Source organism: Schistocerca nitens, chromosome 6 (genome assembly GCF_023898315.1).
Source record: "Schistocerca nitens isolate TAMUIC-IGC-003100 chromosome 6, iqSchNite1.1, whole genome shotgun sequence".
Lineage (NCBI taxonomy): Eukaryota > Metazoa > Arthropoda > Insecta > Orthoptera > Acrididae > Schistocerca > Schistocerca nitens.
In genome coordinates this window covers 37,436,713-37,464,615 of record NC_064619.1, presented here as the reverse complement: position 1 = coordinate 37,464,615, position 27,903 = coordinate 37,436,713, and the positions used below count along the sequence as shown (strand labels likewise).

General features: G+C 38.4%; 1 protein-coding gene across 3 annotated transcripts in view; it reads right to left on the bottom strand.

Moving 5' to 3' along the window:
• The window catches only part of LOC126262486 (voltage-dependent calcium channel subunit alpha-2/delta-3), an 823,568-nt gene that overhangs the window by 270,436 nt on the left and 525,229 nt on the right, over positions 1-27,903 (bottom strand). For all 3 annotated transcript variants that reach the window (XM_049959148.1, XM_049959149.1, XM_049959150.1), the window contains 3 exons: positions 20,542-20,677; positions 13,438-13,492; positions 13,186-13,328 (listed from right to left, as the gene is read on the bottom strand). In XM_049959148.1, the coding sequence (XP_049815105.1) occupies positions 13,186-13,328; positions 13,438-13,492; positions 20,542-20,677 (334 nt within the window). The remainder of the gene's footprint in view (positions 1-13,185; positions 13,329-13,437; positions 13,493-20,541; positions 20,678-27,903) is intronic.

Genomic DNA, 27,903 nt, shown 5'->3' with positions numbered 1-27,903 from the left:
CATCTACGTAATTTAGTGAACAGTGCCACAGTGTCTGATGATGTGTTACTACACTTTTGACAGCAACAACTACAGGCACTAGTACAAATACCATTGGCAGTATATGACAATAAGTCAACCAACAAATTACTGCAGATCATTGATAGGGTCTATAAAATGCTCGAGTCTCCCAAACCAATTGCCACGACACTGGTGGGCCACTGCCGGTCGAGTTCACCAGAGACGGTGACTCCAAATTGCATGGCAGTCACATCATGACATGCATAGAGCGTTTCTAATGAAATCCGAAGCTTAAAAACCACAGTCGAAGGTGCTAAAAGTTGAACTCAGAACTAACAGAAGAGCTTCCATAGGGTATGGTGGTAACACAAATGTTTTGATCAATACATTGCAAAATATACCTCACCCCACAGTTACGCAAACAGCCAATGCAGTGACAGTTGCAGTGCTGTGTCTACACACAGTTATCAGCAGCCACTTCAACATACATGTTCAATCATGTCAAAAAGGCTGTATGTGTCAGACAAGCACATAGGCAAAATGTTACTCATTGACACTGACCCTGACATCAGCACACTGCCTGTCAGCCACGCACCAGACAACAAATGGGATGTTCAAGCATGGTTGAAGTCACTCAATAACTATGAGATCAACACTTATGGACACAAAATATTCACCTTTGAAATCAGTTTTCCACACCTCTCATATGGTCATTTGTAGTCGCTGAGGACTCTGAACCTATTTTAGATGCCGACTTCCTCACACATTTTGCATTAACAGTTAACCTACAGGAAACATGATTACGGAGCTCAGTTGAGAACACTGCAGTATCAGGGGCTAGGGGCCATCCTGCTTACAGTTCATTACAATTTCATCCTCAAGCAAGTTGCAGGTACGAGTTTACCACAACAGCAGCAAGCACAATGCACTGCACCTGGACAACCAGTCATACTACACGCATGCAGAGTTGCACCTGAGAGCTTAACAGAGAAAAAGGTAATTTTTGAGGAAATGTTCAAGGTTAGAATCATTGTCTCATCTGACAGCATATGATCTTCGCCTCATACACCTTGTCCACAAGAAAGATTGCTCAGGGAGGCCATGTGGCCATTACTAGGCCTTAAATGCAAGAATAATTCCAGACAGGTATCTGGTGCCCAACATGCACGACTTAACATACACGATCTGGTACAAAGGTTTTTAGCATCTCAACTGTAAAAAAACCTATAACCAGATACCAGTAGCAGTAACATTCTGAAAATTGCAGTAATCATGCCATTCGGTTTATTTGAATTTTTCTTCATGTCTTTTCACCACGAAAATGCTGCTCAGAAGTGGCAATGTTTCGTGGATGAGGTGATCAAATGATTCTCATTTTGTTTCAATTACTTGGACAACATCCTGGTGTTCTCCCCTGGTGCTCAAATGAATGAACAGCTATGTGAAGTATGCCATCAGCTGTTTGTCCATGGAATAGTATTAAATAAAAACATACGCGTCACTGGGAAGACTCAAGCCACCTTTTTGGGCCATACTGTTTCAGCCAATGACATTCGCCCATGGGCAGAGAGGATTACAATGCTATAATCTCTGCTGAAGCCAGCAAATTACCAGCAGCTAAGATGCTTCCTGAGCATGGTAAATTTTTACTGTCATCACCTCCCAACAGCAACAACAGCATGCACACTGCTCACAGATGCACTTCTGGACTGCAATATTGCTGAATGCAGACCTGTCACACGGACACATAAAATGGTCAAGGTGCTTCACGTTCTCCAGGTGAGCTTAATTCAGGCAGTGTTTATTCGTTCATCTGGTATCTCAAGCACATCTGGCTACAGTTGTTGATGCAGGTCAGATGGCAATCAGAGCAGCACTCTGCCAACAAGAAGATCAGCACCGGCAGCCACTTCTAAACAAATTATCTATGGACTATCCTGTGATTGGATTCATGATTTCCTCTCAGAAAGGTCACAGTTTCTAGTAACTGATGGAAACTCATTGAGTAAAACAGAAGTGACTTACTTTGACTTAATTCCTTTGGCCCCTATGGGGGCATAGGGCATCCAGGAGAACCCGCCATCCGTCTCTGTCTTTTGCCATTTGCCTCAATTCTGCCCAGGTCTTGCCAACTCTTTTTGCTTCCCCTTCCACTGTCCTCTTCCATGTGCCCCTTGGTCTTCCTCTCTTCCTTGTTCCCTGGGGATTCCCTTCCAATGCTTTTTTCTCGATGGCTCCATCTGGTTTTCTCAAGGTGTGCCCCAACCTGCCCCACTTTCTCTCTCGTATCTGGTCTTCTATAGGTATCTGGTTTGTTATTCGCCAGAGCTCCTCATTACATATTTTTTCTGGCCACCAGATATTCATGATGTGTCGAAGACATCTATTTATGAAGCTTTGTAACTGGGTTGTTATCTTTTTATCCATTTTCCAGCTTTCAATGGCGTATAGAAGGACAGCCTTCACATTTGTATTAAAAATACAGATTTTTGTTTTGTATGTGATATTTCTATTTTTCCATATTGGATACATTTGTATGAAGGCAGCATTTGCCTTTTTAATGCGGTTTTTCATGTCATCTCCAGCTCCACCATCTTCCGCCACTATACTACCCAGATACAAGAATGAGTTGACAGTCTCCACTCGCTGCTCACCTATTAACAGGGGCACCTCCATGTTCCCTGAATTTACTCTCATTTCCTTTGTTTTGCCTGTATTTATCTTGAGGCCAGCAGTCTCTGCTTCTTCTTTCAGCAAGTTTAATTTAGCTTGCATATCAGTCAGCCTTGGAGCTAATAAAACTATGTCGTCTGCAAAATCCAAATCCTCCAGACGTTCGTGGATCCCCCACTGTATTCCTCGTCTCCTGCCTGCTGTGACTCTTCTCATAACAGAGTCTAGAATGAGTTGAAAAACTGTTGGTGACAAAATGCAACCCTGCCAGACTCCAGTTGTTACTTTTATGGGCTCTGTCATATTTCCCTTGTGGAGTACGCAGCATTCGTAGCCATCATATAGATCTTTTATGATGTTTAAGATCTTCTGTGGTATGCCATACTTCCGCAACATCTGCCAGAGCACTTTATGTTTCACAGAATCGAAGGCCTTTTGAAAATCAATGAATGCCAGGTACAAGGTTGCTTGGAATTCTTTGCTTTGCTCTAAGATGATCCTAAGAGTGTTAATAAGATCAACACAGCAGCGTTGTGCCCTAAAACCAGCCTGTTCTTTACGCAGTCGCTTTTCAAGGGATTCTTTAATTCTGTTTAAAATAATTCTGGTGAGGACCTTACTGGGCACTGACAACAATGTAATACCACGCCAGTTGTTACAGTCTGACAAATTTCCCTTTTTTGGGAGCTTTACCACCAAGCCATTTTTCCACTCCTTTGGAGATTTCTCTTCAAGCCAAATATGCTTCAGCAAAGGATGGAGCATTTTAACAGTACTTTCAATATCGGCTTTTAAAAGCTCTAGTGCTATGTAGTCTAGGCCTGGAGCCTTTGTATTTTTTAGTGTTTTCAAGGCAATCTTAATTTCGTCCATTGTGGGGCACTGCAAATTTATATCTTGATCTTCTTCGACTTCCTCTGGAACATCTCTTACCTGTTCCTCTTGGTTGTCTTCACAATTTAACAGTTCCCTGAAGTGCTCCTCCCATCTCTGTAGCTGTGCCTGTTGAGTTGTAAGCATCACACCATTCTTGTTCTTAACTGGTCCTTCATGTCTGAAGTTCTTCATTGACAACCGTTTGGTAATGTTGTAGAGCTCTTTCATATTTCCTTGCCTTCCTGCCTCTTCTGCTAATTTTGCTTGCTCATCTATCCATTTCCTTTTATCTCGACGTAGCAATGTTTTCACTTTTTTGTTCACCTCCATGTATTCTTTATGCGCTTCGCTCTTCTGCACTCTTGTCTTACAAAAATTTAACTTAAGTTTTAGTTCTTTCCTGTGGCTGATTTCATTCCACGTAGCATCGGAGATCCATTCCTTCCTTTGATGTGCCTTAAATCCTAAGATTTTTTCTCCCACATCTAAATAACTGTTCTTGATTTTTTGCCAGCATGTTTCAATTCCCTCTTCCATAAAGTTTTCTTCAGAGAGGACCTGGAATCTGTTTTGTAGTTCAAGGGCAAATGTTTCTTTTATCTGTTGGTCTTTTAATCTTGCCACTTCTATTTTCTTGCACCTATGATTGAGCTTGGTTCTGTTTGCCACTATCTTCAGTCTGAATTCCGCCAAAACTAGGTGGTGGTCACTTCCAACGTCTGCCCCTCTTCTATTTCTGACATCTAACAGAGAATGTCAGAACTTGTGGTTTATGACTATGTGGTCTATTTGATTTTCAGTAACGTGGTCTGGAGAAACCCACGTTATCTTATGGCACTTACGATGTGGAAACAATGTGCCTCCAATGACTAGGTCATGTTCAGCGCATGTATCTATCAACAGTTCACCATTTACATTCCTGATCCCCATGCCATGCACGCCCATGATATGTTCAAGCCCTTCATTTTCTGAACCAACTTTTGCGTTCAAGTCACTCATTAAAATTTTTATGTCCCTAGAATTTGTTTGTCTAAGGACTCTGTTAAGTTCTGTAAAAATGCATCTTTTAATTCTCCTTTAGCTATTTCAGTAGGTGCATAGCATTGAATTACAGTGACATATCATACATATGTTTTAAAGCGTGTGGTTATTATCTGTTCTGAGACTGGTTTCCACTCCAGTAAGCTCTTCTTGCTGCTTTTAGATAGTAAGAGCCCTACACCATTCCTATGCATCGCGTCCTCACCTGTCTGACCCGCATACAGCAACACTCCACCATTTTGTGTTTGGAATTCCCCAGAGTCTGGCCACCTTACTTCACTTAGTCCCAATATATCTAGCCGATAGTTCTCCATCTCTTTTTCAACTTGTCTTAGCCTCCCTGCCTCTCTCAACGTCCTTACATTCCAAAAACCAATACGGGTTTTCCTTTTCAGGCCAAAGGTCATATCCTTAAGATCCATCCGGCTGTTTCTCCTTTTAGTTTCTGTGATATGTGTTTTTTGGTGGTATGGGTTATCAGCCCACAGCCCCCGAGTGTCTTGGTGGGGCTGCCACCTCATGGCCTGGACACCTGCCAACGTTTTATTTCAGGGCCTTACCCCTTAGATAGCTTGTCTTCACCACGACTACAGACGCTATCCATCCCTTCGCAGTAAGGCCTATGTGCATTCTGTAAGGAAGCATTATTCTGCCTCTGTTGCTCTTAATCTACATAAATGATTTAGGATACAATCTGACCTGTCCTCTTACACTGTTTGCAGATGATGCTTTCATTTACATTCTAGTAAAGCCACCAGAAGATCAAAACCAACTGCAAAATGATTTTGACAAGCTAACTGTATGGTGCAAAATGTGGCAATTGAATCTAAATAATATGTGTGAGGTCATCAACATGAGTAGTAAAAGGAGTGTTAAACTTCAGTTACAGAATAAATAATATAAATCAAAAGGCTGTCAATTCAACTAAATACCTTGGAATTACAATTACAAATAAGTAAAACTGTATCTATCGCATAGATAATTTTGTGGGTAAGGTGAACCGAAGACTGCTTTTTGTTGGAGAACACTTAGATGCTACTAAAGAGACTGCCTACAAAACGCTTGCCCATTCTCTTCTAGAGTACTGCTGCACTATATGGGATTCATATCAGATTGGATTGATGGAGGACATCGAAAAAGTTCAAAGATGAGCAGATCATGTTGTATTATTGTGAAATAAGGGAGAGACCATCACAGATATGATACATGAGTTGGAGTGGAAATCATTAAAACAAAGTCATTTTACATTCCAGAAAGACCTTTTCTCCAAATTTCAGGCACAAGATTTCACCTCTGAATGTGAAAATATTTTGTTGGTACACACCTACATAGGGAGAAATGATCATCATAATAAAGTAAAAGAATCCAGAGCTCACAAGAAAGATTTAACTCTTCATTTTTCCCGTGTACGTAGCTTCATGTGCCAAACTCTTAAGCTGAAGCTGTAGTGTGATGTCCCTCGAAATAAACCACTCCCACACATTTCACAGAAGTTGCACAAAGACAGCCTTTGACAGCGCCCACAGCTTACCTCATTCAAGAGCCAACATTATGGTCAGATTGCTTACAGACCAATTTGTGTAGCCTTCCATGAAGAAAGGCAGACGTGTGGGCAAGTTCCTGCATCTCGTGCCAACAGAATAAAGAGCATCGACATGTACGTGCTGACAATGATAACTTCAAAGGTGCACTAGCTAGCTTTGTCCACATTCGCACTGAACTGGTTGACCATCTTCCAGCGTCGAATGGATACAGATACTTGTATATTGCCATAGACAGATATGCATAAAGGGCTGAGGCAACCACGAATACTGACACCTCAGTAGAAACTACAGCAACAATGATTATGTGTACATGGATTGTGTGTTACTAGTATCCTCTCCATGTTAAAACTGATCAAGGTTGCCAGTTTGAATTCACTCTATTCCAAGAGCTGGCCAAACTCTACGACTTCCAGCAAAACCAGCTACAACCCTGCTAGTACTGGTATGGTAGAGGCGACATTAATGTGCTAACAAGAAAAGTGGACAGAGGCACTTCCCTTAGTCCTCTTAGGCCTCTGGATGGGGTACAAGTCTGAGACCTGTGCATCCTTAACCGAAATGGTGAGCCTCTACACATTCCAGTGGTCTGCTTGGTGCCAGTACCACTACTTGACATGGCAGAATTTCCATTGCACCAGTAGCCACTGTCCGTCCAATTCTCAATACGGCAACCACAAGCGGTTTGTGCACAAAGATTTGCACAGCTGCTCATACATGATGCAACAAACAGACTCAGTCAGACTGCCCCTACATCTGCTATACACTGGCTTTTTTCCAGTGCTAAGCAGAGGTGATCATATCATGGAAATCCTGTACAATAGCATACCCTAGAAAGTATCCATCAAATGTATCAAACTGGAATCTGGATACCTCACAAACAGGTACTACTACAACCAGTCCAGAGTCACCAGATGATACTTCCCAGATGCCTACCAACCCTGCCTCACAACCTGTGGACACACCTAGGCTGCTGCTAAGACATACATGTAAACTGTCTGACGTGCTTAGTTTTATTATCTTTGCCATAGTAATTTAAATTTTGTGTGGTTCCTTTTACTGAACATTCTTGTATGCATCCATGAAGAACAAAAGGTTAATATCGTGTGTTCTACAGCTGCATGCCATTATTTATTTTGGATAAACTAAGAGGCCACACTTCTTTACATAATACAAACTGTACAAAAAGCATGTATAGATTATCCTCATGTACAGATATATTTACATTATTATTATTATTATTATTATTATTCTTTACTTTCTCAGACGTTAAGTCTGGTTAAAAATGAAAAGTGACGCGGACCTTGATCAGGCGTCACTTCCTTTTAACTGTATGGTATGTGTTATATTGCATTTAGGAACTTTCGGGTAATTGAACATGTATCAATAATTACTGATTTCTGTAGTTGTATATATACGTTTGGATGTAGCTCTATTGCATTGATGTACTGGTGGATATTGTGTGGTATGACTCCTGTAGTTGATAGTATAATTGGTATGATGTCAACTTTATCCTGATGCCACATGTCTTTGACTTCCTCAGCCAGTTGGATGTATTTTTCAATTTTTTCTCCTGTTTTCTTTTGTATATTTGTTGTATTGGGTATGGATAGTTCGATTAGTTGTGTTAATTTCTTCTTTTTATTGGTGAGTATGATGTCAGGTTTGTTATGTGGCGTTGTTTTATCTGTTATAATGGTTCTGTTCCAGTATAATTTGTATTCATCATTCTCCAGTACATTTTGTGGTGCATACTTGTATGTAGGAAATTGTTGTTTTAAAAGTTTATGTTGTAAGGCAAGCTGTTGATGTATTATTTTTGCGACATTGTCATGTCTTCTGGGGTATTCTGTATTTGCTAGTATTGTACATCCGCTTGTGATGTGATCTACTGTTTCTATTTGTTGTTTACAAAGTCTGCATTTATCTATTGTGGTATTGGGATCTTTAATAATATGCTTGCTGTAATACCTGGTGTTTATTGTTTGATCCTGTATTGCAATCATGAATCCTTCTGTCTCACTGTATATATTGCCTTTTCTTAGCCATGTGTTGGATGCGTCTTGATCGATGTGTGGCTGTGTTAGATGATACGGGTGCTTGCCATGAAGTGTTTTCTTTTTCCAATTTACTTTCTTCGTATCTGTTGATGTTATGTGGTCTAACGGGTTGTAGAGGTGGTTATGAAATTGTAGTGGTGTAGCCGATGTATTTATATGAGTGATTGCTTTGTGTATTTTGCTAGTTTCTGCTCGTTCTATAAAGAATTTTCTTAAATTGTCTACCTGTCCATAATGTAGATTTTTTATATCGATAAATCCCCTTCCTCCTTCCTTTCTGCTTAATGTGAATCTTTCTGTTGCTGAATGTATGTGATGTATTCTATATTTATGGCATTGTGATTGTGTAAGTGTATTGAGTGCTTCTAGGTCTGTGTTACTCCATTTCACTACTCCAAATGACTAGGTCAATATTGGTATGGCATAAGTATTTATAGCTTTGGTCTTGTTTCTTGCTGTCAATTCTGTTTTCAGTATTTTTGTTAGTCTTTGTCTATATTTTTCTTTTAGTTCTTCTTTAATATTTGTATTATCTATTCCTATTTTTTGTCTGTATCCTAGATATTTATAGGCATCCGTTTTTTCCATCGCTTCTATGCTGTCGCTGTGGTTATCCAATATGTAATCTTCTTGTTTAGTATGTTTTCCCTTGACTATGCTATTTTTCTTACATTTGTCTGTTCCAAACGCCATACTTATATCATTGCTGAATACTTCTGTTATCTTTAGTAATTGGTTGAGTTGTTGATTTGTTGCTGCCAGTAGTTTTAGATCATCCATGCATAGCAAATGTGTGACTTTGTGTGGGTATGTTCCAGTAATATTGTATCCATAATTTGTATTATTTAGCATGTTGGATAGTGGGTTCAGAGCAAGGCAGAACCAGAAAGGACTTAATGAGTCTCCTTGGTATATTCCACGCTTAATCTGTATTGGCTGTGATGTGATATTATCTGAATTTGTTTGGATATTAAGTGTGGTTTTCCAGTTTTTCATTGCTATGTTTAGGAACTGTATCAATTTAGGATCTACTTTGTATATTTCCAATATTTGTAGTAACCATGAGTGGGGTACACTGTCAAAAGCTTTTTGGTAATCAATGTATGCGTAGTGTAGAGACCTTTGTTTAGTTTTAGCTTGATATGTCACCTCTGCATCTATTATCAGTTGCTCTTTACATCCTCGCGCTCCTTTGCAGCAGCCTTTTTGTTCTTCATTTATAATTTTGTTCTGTGTTGTATGTGTCATTAATTTCTGTGTAATGACTGAAGTTAATATTTTGTAGATTGTTGGTAGGCATGTTATGGGGCGATATTTAGCTGGGTTTGCTGTGTCTGCTTGATCTTTAGGTTTCAGATAAGTTATTCCATGTGTAAGTGTATCAGGGAATATGTATGGGTCTGCAATGTAACTGTTAAATAATTTAGTTAGATGTGAATGTGTTGAGGTGAACTTCTTTAGCCAGAAATTTGCTATTTTATCATTTCCAGGGGCTTTCCAATTGTGCGTAGAATTAATTGCTCGGGTGACTTCATGTTGCAAAATTATCACTTCAGGCATTTGTGGTATCATCTTGTATGTATCTGTTTCTGCTTGTATCCACCGTGCATGACTGTTATGTTGTACCGGGTTTGACCATATGCTGCTCCAGAAGTGTTCCATGTCTCTTATGTTTGGTGGATTGTCTATTTTTATGTGTGTGTTATCTATTGTTTGGTAAAATTTCTTTAGGTTTGTGTTGAATGTTTGGTTTTGTTTCCTTCTATTTTCACTTTTTTTGTATCTTCTAAGTCGTTTCGCCAAAGCTTGTAATTTTTGCTTCTTTTCATCTAATTGCTCTATTGCTTCTTGTTGTGAGATTTTACCTAACCTTTTTCGTTTTTTGTCTGATATTTCATTTCTTATAAATTGTGTTAACTGTCCGATGTCTTTTCTCAGTTTTTCTATTCTGATCTGTAGCCTGTGTTGCCATGCTGGTTTTGTGGGTTTCTTCTGTGTGTTGGTTGGTTCTGATGTCTGCCTAGTGTGTATATTTAGTGTAGTGAGTGCTCCTACATAAACCAGTAGTTGTAACTCTTCCATAGTTGTGTATTCATTTATTTTGTTGTGTATGATTGTGTTGATAGTTTTTATTGTTGTTTCGACTTGTGGGCTATTTGGTGGTCTATGCAAGAATGGTCTAATGTCTGTATTTGTGTCTTTGTATTCTATATATGTCAACTGAAATTTTTCTTCTATATCTAATATGTGTGTCACTTCGTGTTCTATTTGTGCTTGTGCTGGTGGCTGTCTTAAAATTTCATTTTCCTCTGATTGTTTAATTGATGCGTGTTGTTCTTTGTTTGTTTGCTCTGGGATGTTTGAGTCCATTACTGTATTTTCTTCTTCTTCTAATTGCACATTATTTTGTTCCAGTATTTGTTGTACTTGTTGTTTGATGTTTTCTAATTCTGACTGGGGTATCCTGTTATTTTTTATTATTACACGAATCTGATCAGCTAGACGTTGTTCTGTTAAAAATTTTAATTCTGGGTATCTGGTAATAAATGTTGTGTATACTTGTGATCTGTATCCAGTTGGGTTGGTTCCTAGGTTTGTTGCTTGGTAATAACAGAACATGAGGTGTTATTATTATTATTATTATTATTATTATTATTATTATTATTATTATTATTATTATTATTATTGTAAACAAGAAAAATGATAGCCTCAGTCATAAAAGGTTTGAAATCATTTTATTTCTTCATCAGCCCTTATGACCCAGGCTGCTATTTTTCGTGTTTACAATACTAATATTGTAGTTGTTGAGCACATTGTTCCCAGTGGAATCCAACCTCAATTTATATTATTTCTGCTTTCATCTTTTATGAAAACTGTAACTTATACATGTACTGAACATTTGAATTGTTTATGAATGAATAAATAAAATCAGCTGCCTCAGTAAGTGCATAAACATTTGAATTGTTTATGAATGAATAAATAAAATCAGCTGCCTCAGTAAGTGCTCAACTTGTATAACATTACAAATACACGGATGAGCCAAAATGTTATGACCTCCTGTTTAATAGCATGTTGGTCCACTTTTAGAACACAATGTGACAGTGATTCTGTGTGGCATGGATTTGACAAGTCCTTGGTACATTTATTGAGGAACATGGCATCTGACATTTAAGCACAGGTCACACAGGTCCCCTAAGTTATGGCAGCAGTTTGTGGGTGCGAAGCTGACACCTGATAGCATCTCAGATGTTTCCATCAGGCTCAGATCAGCTGAATTTGGTGGCTAAGACACTGACAGGAGTTCTCTATCTTGTCCCTCAAACCATTGTAGCACAATCTACCCTTTTGGCATTGACAGTTATCCTGTTGAAAGGTGCCATCATTGTTGGGGAAGACATCAAGCATGAAAAGATGCAGATGGTCTGCAATAATGTTCATGTAATCCACAGCTGTCATTGTGCCTACAATTCCTACCATAGGTCCTATGGATAGCAGCCAAGTGAATGTTCTCCATGGGATAATACTGCCCCCATCAGACTTTGTTCACAGTGTGGTGCACATTTCAAACAGCCATTCCAATGGATAACAGCATATCCAGACATGACCACTGACCTGGTGGAACAAAAACTTTGTTTCATCTGACCAGGAAACAAGTCTGCATTGACCCCATTGGTCCAATCTCAATGGAACCATGGCCACTGCAACTGTAAATGATGATGTCATTGGCCCACTGTGGGAACACACATGGGTCACCTGATTGTGAAGACCCATGCTCAACAATATGTACAGAACTGTGTGATCTGAAACAATTGTGCCTGCATTATCATTGTATTCTGTCATCAGGTCTGCCACAGATCACTGCCTATCCTACTTTACAGAGCAGGCAAGCCTATGATGCCCGTATTTTGTGATGAGATGTGGAGATCCAATGCCTTGTTGTTTAACCATGATTTCACCATCCTTCAACCAGTTTCCACAGATATTCATGACAGTAGCATGCAAGCAGCTGACTTGCTTCACCATTCACAGACACCTAAAATATGAGTTACAGGAAGTGCAAAATAGTAAAGGAGGAATATCTAAGTACAAAAAGAAAGCTGTAGAAGCATTCATGTCTATGGATGCCACTTACAGCAACATTAAAGAAACTTCTGGAGAGAAGAAAACAAGCTGTGTTAATACAAGGAACCCAGATAGCACAAAACGGCAGGCTGAGAAGTGGAATGAATATCTGGAATGGCTATTGAAAGGAAGTGAACTCGAAGATGATGTTCTGGAAATGGAAGAGGAAGTAGATGAAGATAAAATGGAAGATATGATACTTAGAAAAGAATTTCAAACAGAAATGAAAGGCCTAAGGCCAAACTAGATACCTGGAGTACATGACATTCCCTCAGAATTACTGAGATCATTTGCAGAACTGAGCTTGGCACAACTACTCCATCTACTTTGGAATATATGAGATAGTTAAAATACCTTCAGATTTCAAGATGAATGTAATTATTCCAGTTCCAAAAATGGCAGGTACTGACATTGTGAATACTACTGAACCATCAGTTTAATAAGTCAAAGTTGCAAATTTATCAACGAAAGGAAACAGGGGGGGAGTGGGCAAAGACTATAGAGCAGCGAAAGTAATGTTGTAGACAGACTTTATATCGCCAGGATGCACCTAAATTGGTGTGAAACCAGTCCTGGTTTTAATGAACAAAACTTTCCACAGGCAGAGCGGTGCTCCTAATGGACTTGACATCTTGCACAATTAGTATGTACAATGGCAGAGTTATAAAATTCCCAGAATTCTATTCAAGTCCTAAGACTAATTTTAATTGTTCTGCCTCTCTGTATAAATGTTCATCTTTCATACATTTCATTTCTGATGTGACGATTCTTGCAGCAGCACAAGAAGTAATTAAAATGGATACTATTGCAATACTCTTAATTACCGACATATACAGTATGCAATTTTACTTCAACTACTTAAGGCCACTCACGTGATGCAACATGCTCCGGTGGAGTCACGGTCCGTTTATCTAACCACTGCCATTTTCCTTGAGTGCGATTGAGAAAGTGCATGAACTGCTCCTCAGGAGAACTCATTGTGTGCTCTGTTTCATAGTGGTACCTACAGTAAGCCCTGGGAAAAAGAATGACAATTGCACTGCTTTATAATGTTTCAATGCAGGTGTATTTTAAGAAAAGCTACTATATTTCTGTTACATCAGAACTTTCATCAATAAACTTACCAGTTCGGATGAAGTTTCCAATTATTCCCACTAAAATATTTTCTCACACGTTCACCTGTAACAAAACATCATCACAAGAACAAATTGCTAAAAAATAATTTTTTGACAAACACCAATATGCACAATGTAATAAAAGCATGCTACTTTCTTGTTCTAAACATACAAACATCTCACAGTCTTTGTATATGAAGATATAAGCTTTGCAGTGATATCAGCTTTATAGCACTGGTACAAAGAAGCATCAAACAACCAAACTGTCTTTCAACAAGGATTTGATTTCAATAATTCTTTGTTTGAATTTCTCTCATTAGAAAGTTTCCTTTTCTATGAACATATCTTAACTGCAAATGTTTCAAACAGGGGAAGAGGTGGTCAAGGCCTAGACAAATAAATTGTACTGGAATTTATTTACTGGTCCTCTTTACCTACAATACTGCTGTATGATGCAGGTATTGAACAAATAAATACACTGGAGTTGTGTATATAATTTACACAAGTAATTCCCTAAATAACTAAATGAATGAAACATCTGTTGTAATCTTGACACAATATAAAACCTGGCTCATATATTTAAATATCTTCAACAAAATACAAAATTCAACAAGAACAAACAACTGTGAGGAGGCAAAAATGGTTTCTTATGGACTTCAGGGGGTGATAATTACACTCAAAGGTGTGTTGAGTGGGACTTCCCCCAGCTGCATTCACTAGCTCAAACTAAGACATGACACATCACTTTCTGGGAAAGACTGAACAGTGAAACACATTATTTTGAAAGTTACTGAGAAAAATGTGATTTTGTACAGTAAAACATGGCAAATTAACTATCCTTTAGAAGGGAAATGATGTTGTTGTGATCTTCAGTTTGAAGATGTGGTGTTCAGTCTGAAGACTGTTTTGGTGCAGCTCTCCACGTTACTCTATCCTGTGCAAGCCTCTATCTCCAAATAACTACTGCAGTTTACATCCTTCTGAATCTGTTTACTGTATTCACCTCTTGGACTCCCTCTACAATTTTTACGATAACTCTTCCCTCCCATACTAAATTGGTGATCTATTGATGTCCCAGAATGTTTTCTGTCAATCAATCTCTTCTTCTAGTCAGATTGTGCCACAAATTTCTCTTCTTTCCAATTCTATTCAGTTCCTCCTCATTAGTTACATGACCAAATCATATAATCTTCAGCATTCTTCTGTGGCACTACATTTCAAGAGCTTCTATTATCTTCTTGTCCAAAAGACTCCCTAACACTTAAATCTATATTTGATATTAACAAATTTCTCTTCTTCAGAAACAGTTTTCTTGCTGTTGTCAGTATACATTTTATATCCTCTACTTTGGCCATCATCAGTTATTTTTCTGCTCAAATAACAAAACTCAGCTACTACTGTATCTCATTTCCTAATAAGTTACTCAGCATCACTCGATTTAATTTGACAACATTCCACTATTCTTGTTTTGCTTTTGTTGATATTCATCCTGTACCCCTTTTCACGACACTGTCCATTCCATTCAACTGCTCTTCCAAGTCCTCTGGCATCTCTGACAGAATTACAATGTCATTGGCAAATCTCAAAGTTTTTATTTCTTTCCATGAACTTTAATTTCTAGCCCACATTTCAGCACCATTTCCAGCTGAGGAATAAATGAAATTGTACTGTTTTTAGTAATTGTACCTATATTACTTGAAGGTAGAACAAATTTTAAACATATTGTGCTGGATGTGAAGAGCTATGGTTACACACTATCTTTTACATTAGCAATGTTTATTGAAGTAGAGAGACGGTATTTGTCCACTTTTGCTGCAAAGCAGCCCTTGTAGGAACACCACAATGGCACAGTTATGATTAGAGGCATTTTGTAAGCTTAAGCTGGGTTCCCTCTGAACTCCAGATGGCTGTTCACTATGCCATCCACTCCCTGTACATCTACAGGAACCGAGAGTTGTTTCAGTCTCAATTGTACAAGGGGGACTCAAAATTTTCATTATCACCTTGAAAAACATCAAGCTATGACCATGAAAATTGATGATATGTTACTGCTTCTCATTCTAGTGATATATGACACATAATGCCAGTTTAGGTATCACATCTGTGTGTTGTATTATACACACTGGTATTATATTTTAAATTTACCACCTTCTTTTGTATTTTTACTCCATTATAATTTTTGGATAAATTAATGCACAGGTGTTGCTTCTAGTAATTCTATCTTATTAATGTTTTATGAGCATCATATTTATAAAGTTTTAGTGGCAATGTATATACGGTTTACAATCTCTCACTCTTACCAGCAGCTGCATGGCAGTGCCATCTAAATGAGGTGATTCTGCATCACGCATCAGTACTAGCACACAGAGCTGAGGTGCATTATGCTAATTACTTCAGACCCATATTATTCTATTATTTGCTCCTGTGAATTATACAGGTCTTGGAGTCACTCATGTCCATCTAGAAAGGTAAAGCCTTATCATAAGGCTTTGGCAATATGATTGCATTTCTGAGTGTCCGATCATTGGTCAATTCTCTTATCCGTTTTTACTATTTTATATTTCTAGTATTTACTGAGGTTAATGAAGGCGATGTTGGCCTGATGTACTCGACGATGCCCTTTAGCTACACTGTCTAAAGAATTGTCCTAAGAAATACCAAATTAAGGTATTTGCTCTTTCAGTATTTGATCTGTTTATACATGCTTTTAGATTATCCAAGTCTGTGCAACATGATCGCGATCCTTAAATAGATGTATTTGTTCTCTGTTTTCTATGTAGATCAGCCTGAAGATGCCTAAATAAAGTGAAATGCATAGTTGATAAATAAAAAAAAAAAAAACTAAAATTGCAACCAAGACTGTTTTCATTTGATACTATTAAATACTAGTTTGCTGATTCATGCCATAGATGGATTGGAAGAATTTCTATACACAACAGTTGTCATTTCACACCATTAGTCAGATACTAGCAGCAGGTAGTTGAAGCTTTCACTGGGTGTTTAATTCTGCAAACTACATTCCATTTACCAAAAGCACTCCAACCAAATTCAAGAACCAAATGAACTTGGAGAATTACTTGAAATGAACCTTGACCAACATCAAACCAAATATAAAAAAGATAGACAGAAATCAGCAGTACTGAATGTCTTAAAGAACCATATTTCCTGGTTTAATAAAAAACCTACAAAGTCATGTTTTTTTTAAAAAAAATCATCAACTAAGTGTGTATTTAATCTTTCATGACTTTGTAAATAGAGTGCCATCCCTCTCCTCCATATCTAAATTTTTGTTAGATATAATTACAGGGAATCAAAATGGATGGTCAACACTTACCTTCAGGTTGCAAAGTTCCTGTAATGCCAATAGACACACTGAACTAAAAAAACCATCCTAGCTTTTGGAACTATTAATTCCTTCTTCATCAGGGAGGTAAGTGGGACGATCACTCTGGGTTATAGGTTGGTTGGCTGATTCGGGGGAGGGGAACAAACAGTGAGGTCATCGGTCCCATCAGATTAGGGAAGGAAGTTGGTTGTGCCCTTTCACAGGAACCATATCAGTATTTATCTGAAGCAATTTAGTGAAATCACGGAAAATCTAAATCAGGATGACCGGACGCACATTTGAACTGTCGTCCTCCCAAATGCGAATCCAATGTGCTTACCACTGGGCCACCTCGCTCAGACTCTGGGGTTATATAAAGGAGGGCCCAGTTACTTGAACTTCAGGTGGATACATAGACACTGGTTGTGTAGTCAGAGGAGGAGGAGGATGTGGTGGGTGGGGAGTGGATAAAGCATACAGGGAAGGTGTCTATGATAACACTGGGGTACGAGTGACTTGCACCTCATTTCTAATACTCCCAAGTTATATCTCTGTCCTCCCAGAGGATGGAACTAACAGTTCTGAAAGTTAGGATGTTTTCCCCTAGTTTTATATGTATCTATATGCCTCAGGTATGTACTGTCCACTCACTTGTCTCCATGTAGTTTTGCAATTCTCTGAAGATAATTTTCATTGTAGGTATGTATTAAACATTTCTGGGGTACTGACTGACATCTGATCTCATTTATGACTAACAGTCTCACGTATGTTAGGAATCAATATTTTATGTAAATTTGCAGAGGCATTAGTTCATTGTATCATGTGACAACTGACATCCCAGATTTTCCCATTCAAATGTTGGTCTTCAGAAAATTTTGTTACGTATTTTTATATTCATTTGGTGGATTAGTATTAAAATCATCTCAAAAGATTTTTCTATACTTTGCTTCATTTCTTTAAATAGAAAAAATATTCTGAATGATTTTTCAATGTAGTCTGAGCCACCACGCCATCAAAGTACCTCTGGTCACTGTCTTTTACAACTTTCCTTTTTGGGGTGTCAGTTTTTGTTATGCTTTCCATCAGATGTTTTGGGTCTAATTTTTCCTTTTACTCTTTTTTTAATTATCTGTTTCCAGTCTGTCACCTAAGCTCAGCACTTTTCTCCTTCCCACCTTAGGTAGCCGTGCGGTCGAAGGCTTCTAATCTAATCTTAAGTATCACTGCATCCTTCAGTGAATACTTTCAGATGAATTCATTTGTGATGCCTCAAATGCAAGAGGTCTAACTGAGGGTAACTTTATTCATTTCTGAATTTTTGTATCCTGTCTAAAACATCATTAACCCAACAATTTAGACCAACAGACACTTTATGGCGACTTATTTTATAAATCTGGTCTTATTTCACTGAAAAGAGGGGTGGGATGCCTGTGGAGGCAGCTCCAGAGTTGAATAAAACTGGTACTTATTAACTAATTACAATAATGTCTAAGCATTCTCCAAGCACCCACAGGCGGGTCTCTTTCCTGTGGTCTTATCTTGATGTATGATAATGCCACTTTGTCAAGATGTCTCAGTCAGGCTATCTTCATGTCTGAAAGATTCCTTGGGAGTTGAAAACCTGACTATCAAACTCTTGAGTTTCAACCTTCCTTGCGCCACCACCTGCAAATGTTGCTGCATGACAGCCTAAATTGGGACAGGTCAATCTGCCACTACACTTTACAGCTGGGGATAGTGAGATGGTATATGCTGTGAATGCAGCAGACCATTCCTCAGGTGCTTTCACCAGACCCCTGGAAGAACTGCATCAGGTGATCAAGTGTCTGGAAAACATGGACACTGATCTTTCATTTTTCCTTTTGTTTATTTCATTGGTTGTCTACATTTTTTATTTGTATTATTAATGCACCAGAAATGTATTGGTGGTTGACTAAGAGCATCAAATGCTAAATATGAGACAGCTGTTCACTGCTGCTATTAGATGGTAATGGGAACCATGCGTTATGGTCCATATGTGATACAACTGCTAGTGAGCTGTGGGGAGTGATTCTTTCAGTTGTCAGGATGGCATAGCTACTCTCCCATCTGGCCACTTCTGGTTTCATAGGTATGCAAGGGTTATAGCAATCCCTTGAAAGTGAAGGTGGGCACAGGAAGGTATCTTTATTGTTCATAGAGCTATAGCAGATACAGAAGTTCCCACTTGTCCAATGAGTGCAACCTGGCATTGATTAATGATGTCCTTGTACCAGTGCTGTAGAAGTGGAGATGCCAAAAGGCCACTGTTGCTGCTGCGAGGCAGTGTGCTGACACAGCACTGTGACGGCACCTTCACTGATGCCAGGGCAATGCTCTTGCAGACCAGAGTGATTGCACTTAGCACAGCCAGTTATGGCTAGAAAAAGTCCAGGATTCCATGGGCAGCCTGGTAGTATTGAATCTCAGATCCAAGAAGTGTGACTTGCAGTGGTGCAGCAGATTCTGTGTGACCCGACATACAGGCCCACTGCACTCTGTTGCCAAACTTTTGTTGTTGTTGTTGTTGTTGTCTGGCAATGGCAGCATGCACAGCTAACTGACACAATACTATGTCAGAATATCATTACTGAGTCTTGCCACACACAGACATTATGTTGGGGTGGTTTGCAGGTGAGTTATATCATCTGCTGTGTGTCGTCAAGACGGTCAGTCAGCTGTCGGTCCTGAAATTTCTTTGCATTGTGGTATTCTGTCTGCACCATCTCAATTAGTTAGCATGTTAATGAGTGGTCTATTCCAAGAGACAGTGGGAGCAATTGCAACTTACATCCAAACAAATGAGTTTTTCTTGTTGTTTTGCATCTTTTGATTTAGCTAATAGCAGCTGCTATATGTTATTAATAATCTGTGATATAAGACAATAAATGTCTGCCCATGAAGAGGCCACAAATGTAAAAATTCATTCATCTGATGTGATTGTGAAATCACTAAATGGCTTGCTGCATGCAGTTTTGTGTTATTTCTGTTACTCCTGCAATGCTAATGTTTTGATCAGTGGTGGCAATTTACTTTGTTAGTACTGTGTGAAAGTAATCAAGAAAAGAATGGTCTACTGGAAATTCCCACTGTGCATATGTGCTAGTCAAAATAAGTTGTTACTGTGAAAACTCCAGTTGCTGAAAGTGAACTGTGTGATATGCAGTCCCACCAACTATGAGGTAACAGGTCTTACTCGATTTTTGAATATTTGGAAGTTGAAACAAACAAAAAATTTACCATAAATTAAAGAAAGTATTTGTGATACAGAAATTAAAGAATGAAATTTGAGAAGATGGTGGGAAATGTTCAACAATGGATGAACAGATGTACACGATGAAGCTTGACATAGATATTTGTCACTCATCAAAGATTATTTGGAGAAACAAGTAGAGAACAACATTACGCTAGACACTTTTTTGTAAAGCTCAAAGATGTTTTGGACAGGAAATATTTTGGAAGTGGTGCCAAAGGGCACTAAACAACTGACTTCATGGACTGGCACCAGCTGTCTAGCCAATGGAATTCATAACTGGTGGAGAAATAAACAAATGTTTAAACAACAGAGGCAATTATTTAGAGGAAATAAAAGCTTCAGTTTTGTAAGTGGCAGGTTTTTAATTAATAATATACATTTCTTGAATATGTTGCAAACAAACCTAAATTACTTACTGGATTACCCTCATATAAATGCAAAGCTCCTGACTTGTATATTCTGCAGTACAGTGTTATGGGCTGGCAAACACAAAGTAAATTAAGAAGTAACGTACCAATAGACCATGCACGACGTAACTCCTTCTGGGCAATGAGCACTTTCTGCCTTTCAGGAATGGCCACAACGAGGGAGAATGGTGTATTCTCTATGGGACAGTAGTGGTAATGCCTCCTGTCCACTGATGCTCGTTTCTAAACACAGACAACCATTTTCCATGAGTGTGAGCACTTATAATTATATTTACTATGCAAGAACTTTTAGTTACCAAAATATTAAAATAGTGTATTTTTGAAAGTGATGTATCACACTGAAATATCTATGAAACTTCTGTGAAAAGTACTTCAAATTCAGTTTCATTATCTCTAATGAGAATAAAAGTGAAATGTTATTACAATGATAAATGTAAGACACATAAGTTTCAAATTTTCTAATCTAACAGAAATGTGCCTCTTTCAACTAACTGATATCACAAGGAAATGGCTTTCTCTGAGTGTCATTGCAATTTACAGGGTTATTCAGAAGTACCTTCAGGATCACAGAAGACAACTGCTCAAAAACTATGAGATGTACTGCTCAAAAACTATGAGACATACAGAAAAATGACACATCTAGAGCTGCTCTCCAAGCTTTTATTCATAATACACACGATAGCGTAGCTGCAGAGCACACAACTAGGAAGCAGGAACGTCAGAACACGGCATATACAGAGCAATGCATGCATTTTTGTTCTTGAATTCACTAAATGTGAGTCAACTGTGATGATTCATTAATGATTACATAAAAAATATTAGGTAAAAGCTTTAACAGACAAAGTAGTACATGAGTGGTACAATATGTTCTGTAAGACTGGCTGTGACATCAAAAAAACAGACCAGCTGAGATCGTCAGCAAAGCAGGTGGGGCATTCATCACGAGCCCAAAGAAATCAAAGATAATGTAAGAACAGAACTGCAGATACCACGATCAACTATCTGGCAGATTCTACAAAAACAACTCTATGTAAAAGCATACTGTCTGCAGTTGTTAAATGTGCTGACTACTTTGGACAATGGGATTCATTCTGAATTTTACCCCCACTTGCAGTGGCTATTGCAGGAGATGGTTTCCAACATAAGTTGGTTTTCAATGACGAAGCCATGTTTCATGTGTCTGGAAAGGCGAATCATTGTAACATGCATGTTTGGGGCATGGAACATCCATATGTGATTGTAGAACATATTCACGATTCACCTAAACTTAATTTTTTTGTTCACTATCCTCTTCAAAAGTAATGGGCCATTTATCTTTGTGAAGAAAACTGTGACTGTATCTGTGTACTTGGAAATCTGCAAGAATGTCTTTTGTCACTGCAACAATTTCTTTTGCCACAATTACAGAAAGACAGCAGAAACTTCATTCTGTAAAAAAAATTGTCCTCCACCACAATTTCTTTCAGATGTTAACAATTGCCGCAATGATGAACTGCCTCAGTGTCGAATTGGGCATGCTTCCCGTCATGACTCTCCTCTTCTTCAGTGAGCCCCATGCTCATCTGAATGAAATTTATACGATGTTGTCTTAGGGGGTTACATCAAAGATCACGTGTTCCTGCCTTCACTGACATTTAATTTTGAAGAGCCCTATACTCATCTGAATGAATTCTATGCGATGTCTCCTTATGTGGTTGCATCAAAGATCATGTGTTCCTGCCTCCACTGCCACTTAATTTGGAAGAGCTGCAAAGATAGATAGTTAACGTTGTCGTTGATACTGACCAGGATGTGTTGAGGTGTGCATGACAAGAGTCTGACTTGCTGCACTTCTCAATTTTTTATGTTTGTAGCACACCAAAGTACATTTCAGACTTACACAAAACCACTACACATGACTTTTTTTTCTAGATGCAAAAAAGCATACACATATAGTATATACAATACTTTTTTTAAATTATGGAATGACGGTGAGATAAAAATTTTACAGATTTATTAGATACGACTCTTGAAAAGGAAAAATTTTCTTTTTATGTTCTAGATATTTTATCTGTAGAAGATTACTGATGTGTGCCTATTTCTGTATCTCTTGTAATTGTCATGGAGTCATCTTCTGAAAGCCTGGATGTACTTAGAACAGCCCTGTACTTGCAATTAACAACAACTCAAAAACAATTTAATATACAGAGAAACATACTACAAAAATACTTTCATACACTGATGTGTAAATAAATGGCTTCAGCTTCATTAAGAAGTTGGCATGTCATTAAAATATAATTTAAAGAAAGAATTCTGCACTGAGTGTTAACACCCCAATATGCTCATTATGATTAACTTCTGGGGTACATGTTGGACACTCCATTCCTCACGCCTTCCTTTTTCATAAGTGTTTTACTATTTTCTTTGCAATAAGTTCACTGATGCCCTCAGGCAAAGAGAGCACAGAATCATTCTTCAGTTATTAATTTTTATATGTATGTGCTAGTCACTTGTTAATGATCAGATCACACTTTGCAGACATGTAGAACCAATGTATAAATTGAATACTGGAGCATCACCATAGGCTATTTGCATGAGGACAAAAGAAAGAGTCATCGTACAAAATCATTATGATGATTTATACAGACTACAGTGTCTAATGAGGAAATACTGGCAGAACACAAAATGTGGTGAATGGAGTGGTGAACATGCACTCCAGATGTTAATCATAACAAACACAGAGGGATGCTATCAGTCAATGCAAAACTGGACATATATGGAACTGCCAACCCACCAGCATCCCCTTCCCTCCCCCCAAAAAAATCCAGTTCCTCCCTTCAAGGCTAAAACTTGCAAACTGCTCTCTGAAGACAGTGGGTCCATAAATATTGTAAACTGGTTAGGTTTCCACAAACAGCTCTATTGTACTACTTATATTACCATTCAATATGATTGTACTTCTTATTTCGGTCCCATTGCAAACCTTTATTTCTGTTTTAATTTTAATTCAGTATGATCCTGTAGTTAGAAGGTCATGTATTCATTTTTTCCCAAAAGTATTAATTATGAATTGAGAAGGAAAGTTTTCTTAGATGCTAATTCCACAGCAGCCACGAATTCTTTTGAGTGATGTCTACAACTGTTAATTTTGTATTTTATTTTCATATTATTATACAGCTTTGGCCATAGGCCATTATAGAGTACCTAGATACATTTGACAGCCCTTTGACTAGAAATACCGATGTTACCAGACATTATCAATTTAACAGAAGGCGGTTAACCTATGTTCCTCATAACAACGTCATTTGCTAAATTGGCCATATTTGGCATTACAGATATATTATGATCAAAGAGCTAACAAATATTTCCAGTTACCAGTACTTGAAAATTATGGAATCATTCAAAAATAAAAGGAAAATGAAGACACACAAGAATATTGCCATGGAAGGTGGAAGGAAAGTTCCTTGGCGATGTATTAACATTTAGGGAAGAGAACTGCATTGCACCAAAAAGACATGACATTATTGAAGGCAAACAAATTTACAAAAATCAGACAATGGAAACTCCAGGCAGGAATATCAACAGTGTAGGAGAAGACAGATTGCTACTTACTGTAAAGGAGACACGTCAAGTTACAGACAGGCACAATTAAAAGCTGCTCACATATAGCTTTTGGCCACAGCCTTCATCAGTAAAGAGAGACATGCACAAAACATTCACATACATAAGCAAGCACACCTCATGCACACATGACCCCTAACAGCACCACCTCGATCAGGAATGCTGGAGTTGGCGATCATGTGTGCATGAGGTGTGCTTGCTTGTATGTGTTATGTGTGAATGTTGTGTATGTCTCTGTCTTTACTGATGAAGGCTGTGGCGGAGAGCTGTATGTGAGTGTCTTTTAATCATGCCTGTCTGCAACTTGACATGTCTTCTTTACAGTAAGTAGCAATCTGTCTTTTCCTACATTGTTCGAACAAATTTACAATCGGATTTACCCAGTACACAGACATGGCACAATATTACTTTGCCAAAGATGCAGTTTCTTATTGGATGCTATATGCTCATGGCAAAATTGAACTGGGTTACATTACGTTCTGTTATTTAACAATATAATGTCAGAATAAATCTTTGAAATTACTAAAACACTTGTGGTTGGGATAATATGTCTGCCCACTTAGCGTGGACATTGGGCACCTATTTTGATTTTAAGGAGGTAAATTTTTACACATTCCAGGAAAATCTAGATTCTTCCATTGGTCTGTTTCAATCTTTTGTATATTAATATGTATCACACATATGCTGTTCATGTGCAATTCAATCTGAACCATTCTGACTTGGTCTATTCTGCCTATTTCTCTAACATAATAGGAAGGAAAGTGCGCACATTAATCTGACGTTCCTGATTTCTTGCTTGTCTATTTTTAGATCTTGGGCTACTATATATATATCAGATAATTATTATCAATATTGTATTTTTTCTCCTATTGGTGTTGTTTTTCTCAATTCTTGTGGACAAACTGTCAATTATTCTTCGCGTGTATTCTTTGTTTATAGATTTATTTTTATATATGTGGTGTCTTTTCTTTCGGATATGTCTGAAAGAACAGACACCTTTCATGTCTGAAAGAAGAGACACCACATGAAAGGTGTCCATTCTATTGGACATGTCCATAAGAACAGACACCACACATATAAATATATGTGCACCTTGATGGGAATTAATAATCATTCAGTGCAGGTGCTTCCTTAGTCTGAACTCTTGTGGGATGAAGCTGTAAGCAATGAGGGTAACAAACAGCGGACACTGCATCTGTAGTTGCGACAAGGGGAATGCACCTCTGTGGCCGGACTGTGGGACTTTGGGAGGTGGTGGGAGACTGGAAAGATAAGGCACGGGAGATTTGTTTTTTGTACAAGGATGGGAGGATAATTACAGTCAGTGAAGGCTTCAGTGAGACCCTCAGTATATTTTGAGAGGGACTGCTCGTCACTGCAGATGCAACAACCACGGGTGGCTAGGCTGTACAGAAGGGACTTCTTGTTATGGAATGGGTGGCAGTGGCAGCTGTCAAAGTGGAGGTATTGCTGGTGGTTAGTAAGTTTGATATGGACGGAGGTACTTATGTAGCCATCTCTGAGGTGAAGGTCAACATCTACGAAGGTGGCTTGTTGGGTTGAGTAGGACCAGGTGAAGAAAATGGGAGAGAAGTTGTTGAGGTTTTGGAGGAATGTGAATAAGGTGTCCTCACCTTCAATCCAGATAGCAAGGATGTCATCAATGGATCTGAACCAGGTGAGGGGTTTAGGATTCTGGGTTTTCAGGAAGGCTTCCTCTAGATGGCCCATGAATAGGTTAGCATAGGATGGTGCCATGTGGGTGTCCATAGCCATACCGCAGATTTGTTTGTAGGTAATGCCTTCAAAGGAGAAGTAATTGTGGGTGAGGATATAGTTGGTCATGGACACTAGGAAGGAGGTTGTTGGTTTAGAATCCATAGGGCATCTGGAAAGGTAGTGTTCGCTAGCAGTAAGGCCATGGGCATTAGTAATGTTAGTTTACAGGGAGGTGGCATCATTAGTGATGAGCAGGGCACCATGTGGTAAAGAGACAGGAACTATGGAGAGTTGGTCGAGGAAATGGTTGGCATCTTTTATGTAGGAGGATAGGTTCCGGGTAATAGGTTGAAGGTGTCGGTCTACGAGAGCAGAGATTCTCTCACTGGGTGCACAGTAACTAGCCACAATGGGGTGTCCTGGGTGGTTGGGTTTATGGACTTTAGGAAGCATGTAGAAGGTGGGAGCGTAGGGAGTGGTAGGGAGGACTCTGGGGAGAGGTTCTGTGATGGGCCTAAGGCTTTGAGTAGTGACTGGAGATCCTGCTGCATTACTGGAACTGGATCACTGTGGCATGGTTTGTAGGTGTAAGTATCTGACAGCTGACGGAGTCCTTCTGCCACGTAATCCTTGCGGTTCAAAACAACGATGGTGGAGCCTGCAGATGTTTGCGCAAGTTGCACTTGCTTGAGAGAGAGAGTGTGTGTGTGTGCGCGTGTGTGTATGTGTGTCTACTGCTGACAAAGGCCTTAACGGCTGAAAGCTATAATTGTGTGAATCTTTTTGTTGTGCCTATCACGACTCAGCACCTCCGCTATATGGTGAGTAGCAACATTCCTTGTCTGGTATTGTTACATTCCATCCTGGATTTTCCATTGTTTGATTATATACCTCCTGAAGTAGACTTGTGAAACAGTAATTTAATTTAATTTTGTTTTATTGGCTCTGTTTATTAATATAAACTGTTATGTAGGCTTGCTGTTCCCGTTTTTTGTCAAAATTTTTTTCTGTTTACTCTGTTTCACTGTACATTTCTGCTTCAGTCTAGATGTGTAACTTCTCTTCGAAAGAAAAATGTTGTAACTTCTTTGGTGAAATACTCAGTAAATGTCTGAAGATGACCTCGCAATCTGAAAACTGGTTACCCATTCCAAGTTTCTATTTGAATTCCTCTCCTGCTTGCATAGCAGAATATAGACTGTATAATGTAGACTGTATAGCCTGTGTATAGACTGCATAACACAAGGGACAGGAAACAACCTTGTCTCATTCCTTTCTCTATTACTGCTTCTCTTTCATGTCCTTTGATTTGTATATCTGCAGTATGGTTTCTGTAAAAGTTGTAAATAAGGTTTTTCTCCCTGTATTTTATCCCTGCTACCTTCAGAATTTCAAAGAGTATTGCAGCTAACATTGCCAAAAGCTTTCTCTAAATCCACAAATGGCATAAACACAGGTTTCCCTTTCTTTAACTTATCTTCCACCCTAAGTCATAGGATAAGTATTGCCTCACATGCTCCTACATACCAAACTGATCTCCCCTGAGGTCAGCTTCTACCACTTTTCCATTCTTCTACACATAACTTATGTTACTATTTTGTAATTATGAATAACTAAGAAGTGATAGTTTGTTAATACTCATATCTTTCAGTACCTGCCTTATTTGGAACTGGAATTATTTTTTTCTTCTTGAAGACTGAGGGTATTTTGCATGTATCATATATCTTGTATATCAGGAGAGACAGTTTCTTTTTTAGTGGTATTTTTTCCAGATGATCTCAATAATTCTAGGAGAATTTTGTCTACATAAGGTGTCTTGTTTCAACTTAGTTCTTTCAGTGTTCTGTCACATTCTTCATGCAATATAGCATCTTCCTCATCATCTTCATATACTTCCTCTTCTCTTTTTATAACAACAACTTGAAGTTTGTTTCCATTGTATAGCTCTTCTACATATTTCGTCTGCTGTTTGGTCTTCCCTTCTTTATTTAATAATGGATTTGCAGATGAGTTCATACTGACACAAGTGTTTCTGTCTTCTCTACAGGTTTCTATAATTTTTTGACACTATATATGTTTCCTACTCACCTTTTATTGCATTTCTTTTCCTCTATTTCAGCCAATCATTT